General features: G+C 37.2%; 1 protein-coding gene across 1 annotated transcript; it reads left to right on the plus strand.

Annotated features, from left to right (window-relative positions):
• Positions 1-244: 244 nt before the first annotated feature.
• LOC136439442 (neuroguidin-A-like) lies at positions 245-7,733 on the plus strand. Its single transcript, XM_066434892.1, has 14 exons — positions 245-337; positions 983-1,039; positions 1,629-1,700; positions 2,053-2,190; positions 2,971-3,055; positions 3,287-3,339; positions 3,833-3,932; positions 4,486-4,575; positions 4,941-4,972; positions 5,203-5,258; positions 5,622-5,670; positions 6,605-6,708; positions 6,870-6,913; positions 7,326-7,733. The coding sequence occupies exons 1-14, from the start codon at positions 323-325 to the stop codon at positions 7,346-7,348; spliced, it is 918 nt and encodes a 305-aa protein (XP_066290989.1). The 5' UTR covers positions 245-322; the 3' UTR covers positions 7,349-7,733.
• The last annotated feature ends 608 nt before the right edge of the window (positions 7,734-8,341 follow it).

The raw sequence follows: 8,341 nt of genomic DNA on the forward strand, positions 1-8,341 counted from the left end.
AATTTTTATCTGGATTGAATTAACGTTAATTAGACTCCATTTCTTTCAAAAGTTTCAATATACAAGGAGGTTCTATCTTTGTTTTATAACAGTTAACTTAACTTAACTGTCACATATTGGTTCTGTCTTGTGAACTGAAGCAAAACTATAATTTTCCTTCCGTGGAAGCTTTTATTTCGTTCAGCTGCGGAAGAGCAGCAGCACCAGAAGTAAAACTCGCGCTTTCTCCTTTTATAAAAATTAGCAAGAATGGTATAGTCCTAACAACCCTATATACTATAGTCGACTCGTCCATACCGGTGCACCACGGGAAAAATCCATCATGGCGGACGATCAGGTAAATATCTCCTCACGTGTTTGAACATTAAATTTGAGATATTATGTGATCTTCGGGGACCTTTGTCTTCATTTCACTCTGCAAGGAAGGAGGAAAGAACGGTCCCCGTGTGTCCATGATTACACATAACATTTTGTTGTAATTTTCGGAAATTTTGGTCATACGCATGCATGCACTCGAACTGAGTAGCACGCACGTGCATATGTTTTCATTTCAAAGCACGCAAAAATTATTATAGATTTGTGTTTCATGTATGATAAATACTATAACCTTTTCATACTGGGTATATTCTTAAGTGACAGGAATCACATCAGACAGGAGTTTCAACGTCTTTAAGACGGAAGAATTGGTGTGGTCTTGGACTTTGATGAAAATAAAAAAAATTCCATGTAACTTCATATATCATATATCTTGATCTTGTAGCAGTGCATGCACTCTCTGCTGTCCAATCTATATATTATTAGTATGATATATAACATAGCCCAACCTCATGTAGTTAGTTCTACTGTCCTACCTGACCCACAAGAGTCTATCCACCAGTTAATAAGTATATACTAATAATATACTTAGTTAGTTAGTAGTTTGAAAACGTCTGCAATGTATCATGTTATGAATTTATCACATTTTTGCTCTGTCTGTATAAAGATTATAGCTCAAGATCTTCCAAAGGCAATGGACGTCCTGAATGACATTAAAACACAGGTGGGTTTTGCATGCTGTTTCTAATATAAAAGTTATAAAAGTAAGTCATTGTTGGCCAAACCTTATTAACAAGTAATAGATGGGTCAAATAGTAATACTGTAAGTTTATTTAAATTTGCCGTAGTTTATGTCAATGGATATTCATGGTGACTTCTTCACCCCGAACTTGAAACCACCCCAAAGATGCTTGTTTTCCATCCATTGTTTCAACCATGAATTTAAAACAACCGCAATCACTCAATTTTCTCCCTACCGTGAAATCAAATCACTGTAAACTTAAATGTATCTACAGTATATTATTTTATCAACTTCTGATCTTTCATGGCTTGAAACAATGACATCATCATCATCATCATTCGTCCAAATTTACTCCGGTGAGATACACTCAATAAAGATTTTCCAGTACAATCTGTCCTTCATGGCAGATATCAATGCAGAACCTGTGAGTCCAGTGTCTCTTTCAATCAATGTCAATAAAGTACTAGTGTGAGGTCTTACAGCTCTGCGTTTTCCCTCAGGTAACCACTGCATTAGTCGCCCAGCTGGTACTTAAGGTACTTAAAGCTGAGTCTGCATGTTATTCACACAGGTGGACTCCGTGACTGGACATGCGAAAGGTTTGCTGAAGAAAGTGAAAGATGGAGAAATATCTACTGCAAAGGTAGGAAATGATATGTGTTATCAGTCAAGTATAAATTGTAATCTGCTACAATTTAAAAACTACCATGATGGGAATATGCCACTCTGAGTTATACAATATGTGTTGGGCTAAATTAGAAAGACCATATTGACAAAAATGTTTTCCTCATATGTTCTACCTGATATATCAAACTAATACACATAATTGAAAATATTGATAGGACACCAATATTGTAAATAGTATTTGGTATTGATATTGATGAATATGCAGCTGCAGTAATTTTAAAGATTTCTGATAGGCTTTATAATTTCTGAGTAAAGTCTTGCAGCCAAATTGAATGTTTCTGAAATGTTTCTTCATCCTCCATCTCCAGGGCATCAGTTTCCTGGAGTCCAAGTACCAGCTCCTCCTGAGTTACCTCATCAACCTCACGTACATCATGATGAGGAAGGTGGAGGGGACGTCCATCAGGGGGGACCCCGCTGTATCCAGGATTGTAGAGATCAGAACTGTAAGTATCTATCTACAATGTATATAGCTGGTACTACATTGTATATGGTGTAATGCCCTTCGGTGTAACACACCAGGTTGGCAGACATGCGGTGTGGCAGCAGCTGGTTTATCACACCAAACGATATGTCACACCTAACTTTTGCACATCTAGCTGCAAGCGTTCTTTAAACCTATCCAGCAAAGATGCTCCTACTGTTCTTGGTGAGAACAAATTCCACTCTACGATTGTTCTAGGAAAATACACATTTTTGAACACATCAATCCTGGGTTGATAACCTTTGTACTTGAAGGCATGTCTATTTCTATAAGTACGTAGAAAGGAGGGTGTGTCAGGGGGGACCCTGCTATCACCAGGATTGTAGAGATCAGGACTGTGAGTGTCTAGAAAGGAGGGTGTGTCAGGGGGGCCCTGCTGTCACCAGGATTGTAGAGATCAGGACTGTATGTAGAAATGAGGGTGTGTCATGGGGGACCCTGCTATCACCAGGGTTGTAGGGATCAGGACTGTGAGTATGTAGAAAGGAGGGTGTGTGAGGGGGACCCTGCTATTACCAGGATTTTAGCCGATTGTACTAGGATTGTGAGTATGTATTGTTAGCTGATGAAGGTGCTTAGCTATCAGGTTTGTCTAAATCTTGTTCAAACACTAATAAAAAATCTTGAAAGCAAAAGCTTTTGGTTTCTTTATAGGTTTCCAACTCAGAGATAGTTTAAAAGATACATTTCTGCCACTTCACTGTTTAATGATGCCCCCTGGCTGTTTGTTTGTATACTGCAGTACCTGGAGAAGATGAGACCCATTGACCACAAGTTGAAGTATCAGGTGGACAAACTGGTCAAGATGGCTGCCATGGGTGAACTTTGTAAGTCAGCAACATTTTTTTTTTATTGCTGCCAGGCAGTTTTTATATATTCTTTTTCTTTTTCATTAATCCAAAATGTTGGCAAAGTGATATGAATTGTTGTGTGCCCAGAAAATGATTTTTGACTCATGCATGTTTTTGTTTCTTTACATAACCTTTAACTGCTAGAACTAGTGAATGGTACTTTTGACTGATGCAGCATAACGTATTATGATGAACACTTTGTTTCAGCTGAGAATGATCCACTGCGATTCAAACCTAACCCTGACAACCTCACAAGTAAGGTACGTACATGGGTTTTGTGATTGTGCTTATGCTGTTGCTAGTTGTATCTTGTTTTGCAGATCCATGTGGTATGATTTCAAAATGTCACTAGATTTTAGTTGTTCGCTCTTCATCGCTAGATGAAGCTACATCTGGCTTTTGGGTAGAATTTATAGACAGGGTTTCCAAATATTGGGGGAACCAGACTTCCCTAATGGGCTCTATTGATTAACAGTTGACCGTTAGCTTTGTATTTCAATCAATTTTTATGCTGTCCCAGTCTCGAATGAGGATAAAACAACAGTCACAGTGTGTGGGGGGACACATGTACATGTGTATGTAATTAGCAGAGAAACAGGGTGTCCTCTGGGTGTCCTCTGCAAAAGGAGGGCGTCTGATTGCTTCTTTTCTTCTTAGTGTAGGGCGTCCATGAGACGCACTGATGCTTGCTAGCTAATAACCTGCTATATTATAATGTTTAAATATGTCTATCCATGTTTGCTAACCTTGTAGCTGGATGAATCAGAGGAGGAGTCAGAGGCAGGTGATGAGGAAAAAGACACTGGGAAGTCCAAAGTGTATGTCCCACCCAAACTGGCACCCATGCACTATGGTAAGCACTCCTCAATATTGTTAAAGACTGAAGACAGGGACAGAGCATTTACCAAGAAAGACTATGTCCAGTATACTACATGTTCAAAATGGCCTCTCATGTTCATGGTACAGAAGTGTTCTTGTTGAATGATTTTATAGCATTGATTAAGTATTACCATGATGAATGTGTTTATGAAGCTAAGATGTTTTAGATTTTAGAAGTTTATTGTGACAACAATCATTTATAATATTTATCCTCCTAAAACAATACATTCATACTTGTCGTTTTTGACTAGAATTTGTTGTTTTCATTCTTACATTTTTGTACACCTGTTATGTTTTCACCCATCACAAGTAAATGTAGAGTCTTTCTCAGTGTTTTTGGAGGCTTTTTATACATCCCTTCATCTGCTTGTAAATGAGAAGTATATCCATTCAGATTAATGGAGAAGAGAAAAATGTCAAAAAGAAGAACCAATATTCAACAGTCGTTTCCAGGACTGCAGATGCACAAACCAATGAATGATGATGAATATTTAACATCGTTGTTTCCTTTGTGTATTTATTATCAGATGAAGACACTCCTGTCCAGAAACAACAGAAGAAGGAGGAGCAGGCCAGGAAGAGAGCCCTGAGGAGTTCCCTCATCAGAGAACTGAAAGGTAAACTGTGGAACCTGGAAAAACGTACTTAGAAAACATAGCACATTCTTTTGAAATGTTATATACACCTTCAAGAACAGATGTATTGTTTTAAGTGTGTCTTTTTGTTAAGCTGTTTGCTTTTTTTCCACATCATGTGTTTTCCATATGCTAGTCACGTTCACTGCAGAGTGATAGGAAGTGAAGTTCAGAGTTGGCAAAGTGACAGGAAGTGAAGTTCAGAGTTGGCAGAAAGTAATTTATCAATGTTGTTGGACAACTGACAGACCTTTCAGGTCTTGGGGTCAACTGATTCTGTGTCATAGATTGTCAAATGAATAACCCCTGAAATGAATTTGTATCCTTTTCCTCAATTTTTCCTACAGAGGCTCATTCTGATGCACCACAGGAGATAAGAGTGAGTACTGTTGTAAAATGTGCATGCTATTTCTCGGATATATTTGTAGAAAGATGTCTGTGCCATTACATGTATTGCTTGATATGTATGAGATATATGAATGTCAATCATGCAGAAACCTACCAAGCAGCAACTGTTTGGATCTGTCATAATTTCAACAAAGTTGGTTAAGTTTGTTATTTGTATGTTGAAATCTAGCATGATTTTATTGTTTTATAAACATTCTACAGGACTCTGTGGGCTTCCGTAGAAGTGTAGAGACTCAAGATGACAGACACCAGAGAGAGTAAGTGTTCCCTTCATGTTAGCAATTCCTATGGACTACTGTTGAATCCTGTGACATCTACAGTGTCTACACCAAGTGCGTGGCAGTATTTTTGTAAAATAACTGAATGTACATGGCAGTTATGCCACCTATCTGTTTTTGTGAAAACTGCAAGCTTGAATTTTGGTTGACCATGCAATCTTCACACTTTTCTCTCTAATGTTTCCCCCTAAGTGCTCAGCAAAATTGTAAGCTTAAGTGCTTTCTGCCAACAACTTCAAAGGAACAGCTTTCCCATAATGGTTGACACTTCAGTCTGTTTTTTTTCTTTGTTTTGCTTGAAACATTTTGCTTCAAATTTTCTGACTCCTGCTTTTTTTGCAGGTATGAAGAAGATTACTTTGTGCGACTGGCTGTTTCTAAGAAGCAAAAGGTAAGAGAAACGACAAACTAAGGTAGTCTTGTTATAACTGTCATTTTAAAGACTTTTCATGACCTATGTGTATTGTATTATCCTTAGTCATCTTTACATATCCTAGACCAACAGTACACTCACTTGGGACATAGTTGAAACTTTAATCATTAGAAAATCAGTTCCCTTTCTTTTTTTGAAGAAAAAGTTTTGTCAGTAAGATTCCTTTTGGGATGTATCAAGATTATTATGAATAATAAGACATATAAAAAGTTGTTATTTTGACCCAGATAGAATATATATCATATTAAGTTGTTATTTTGACCTACATAGAAGATATATCATAAGTTGTTATTTTGACCTAGATAGAAGAGATGAGTGATATGCATGCATGGACTAGAGAATATTTGATTAACAAATATAACTTAATTTCCTTCAATAATCCATGGGCACATTTCGACCTGACCTGGACGATATAACAAGGCGAGGGTTTTGAATAAGATGGCAAACTAATTTTAACCTTCTCCCTACTGCCTAACTCCATAAGCAATGGAGAGTTTGTAGACAAATGGCCACTTCAGTGTGTTAAAGGTTAAAGAAGTTTTAAAAAGATTCATTTTTTTTAATCAGACATTGCTTTTATTATTTTAATGTGGCAGGTTTCTTGTTTTTTAATCTCTTTTACTACATATGATTTATGAACCAATAGCTTTAGATTTGAATGAATTATCTATGTACTTAATGCAATTGTGTTAAAATCATCTGAATTGCATGTACATGTAAAATGCAACCTTATTTCAAATAAAATATCTGCCAACTTGATTGAAACAGACACTGAACATTTCCAGCAATCATTCTCAACCTCAAAATTTCTCCTTTTGTAGTACTTTTCATATGCCATTTCTTTTGATAATCTTGTGAACCTTGACCAATAGTCTCCATGTTCTTTTGACAGCGTAAGCAGAGTATGGGGATGGTGTCCACTCTAAACCAGATCACCAAGTTTGGTGACACCAGCGCTCTGTTCGGGGGAGACGGAGCAAGCTCCTCCAAGAAAAGGTACCTTGTGTCAGATGATCTTGTTGTGGAGGATTAACTATAGTTACAAAATATGATGTTAGTTGTATGCTTTATTGGATAGTAGAATCATTGAAAATGTACAGAAACGTTTTGTTATATCTACTATGTTTGTTGACCACTGCCTAATGTTCGCCCTGCAGGAAAAGGACTTCATCTAAGAAGGGAAAGAAAGGTGCAAAGAAAGGTAAGTAGACGCACTGACTTGTGCTTAGTCTTCATTCTAAATAGTGAGTTGTGTCATTGATTTTCGGATGTCTCAGTCCCGTTGATATGAAGTGTGCCTAATAGTATGTAGAAGAATACAGCAAACCTTGATGGAAAATTACTGAACTTCAGCTGCATTGTGATGATGAGTGCTCTGTTGGAGAGTTAGTGACCAGCTATTTGGTTACATTTGTACGTGGTTGAGTCCCAATTTTACCACACATGACACATTATGCACAACACCAGCATTTGCTGCTGGGTACTACATTGTTGTATTTTGTTGCGTTTTTGCAATTCAAATAGTCAAAGACAATACATGTAGCTACTAAGTTAAGCTTCTGTGGGAGTTCTCTTTGATCTCTCAAAAATGTCATGTTTTTCTTATCTTTTAGGTTTCAAGAAGAGGAGAAAGTGATTTCCTAAGTTTGGTAATCATAAAAACTACTAGATGAAAGAATAAACTCATCATTTAATACCCATGGTATATTTTGACATACTTTGGGAGTGAAGAAGCTCTTAAATTTGCACATAAATGCCAGACTTTTGTTTAGCTGGTTGTATACCAGTCTTCATTCTGGTACTTCACTTTTATATTTTGCCCCTTCCTGTACTATATGCGCTATACCTCTAGATCTAAGATATAAAACCTAACAAGTTTAGATTTTTAGAACATAAGCATTTGAAGCTAAGCGCTTTCTTGGAAATTAAGGGCTTCCTTGGAAATCAGTTTCTCAGTTAGCTGAAGGGACCAGCATATAAATTGATAAATAAATTGATAAATAAAGAGTAGCCACTTGTTCCACATTGTCACTGTTTTTCATTGGTTAGGTCTATTTTGATATTTCAGTTAGCCTATAGGCAAGTAATTACAATCATGGATCTATTCTTGATAAGCCTGCTATGATGTACATGCCATTCTGTTTGTGACCAGGGGATCTCAAGCATGAATGAGACAGTTACACTTGATGAATTCAGTCCAAATCAAGGTTGAGCTCCACATATATGTATTATCTCATCCACTCTTTGTGCAATGTTTACACATTGTTAGTTATACGCATGTAGGAACTTAAGTGACTTGTTAAAGCTTGTTGAAAGATTGAGCCAACTCTCTTTAAGCTTGGCCTTCTCACAGATGGACGACTGACCATATGACATGTCAGGACACAGGTGGTTACAGAGGTCGTCTTTAACTTTCAGTTTAATGATTATAGTTTTACTTTAGAATATCCCAGTTTCATATAAAACTGCACATGAGGAATACACACACATCGACTCCTGCCCAGTTGCTCGACTCCCTTGCATCATCGTCATACACCCTCATATTCTTTGTAGGAAAAACCCTGCAGTTGATAATCATGAAGGCAATAGAATTTGCTCATTAGAGGGTAAACCACATGTGTCTCATATC

The sequence above is a fragment of the Branchiostoma lanceolatum genome, chromosome 7 (genome assembly GCF_035083965.1).
Source record: "Branchiostoma lanceolatum isolate klBraLanc5 chromosome 7, klBraLanc5.hap2, whole genome shotgun sequence".
In the NCBI taxonomy this organism is placed as follows: domain Eukaryota; kingdom Metazoa; phylum Chordata; class Leptocardii; order Amphioxiformes; family Branchiostomatidae; genus Branchiostoma; species Branchiostoma lanceolatum.

Bases quoted from the DNA above. Each gene is read 5' to 3' on its own strand.
- LOC136439442 (XM_066434892.1), top strand. The intron at 4,576-4,940 runs GTAAACTGTGGA...TTTTTCCTACAG, and splicing joins CCTCATCAGAGAACTGAAAG to AGGCTCATTCTGATGCACCA. The intron at 6,914-7,325 runs GTAAGTAGACGC...CTTATCTTTTAG, and splicing joins AAAGAAAGGTGCAAAGAAAG to GTTTCAAGAAGAGGAGAAAG.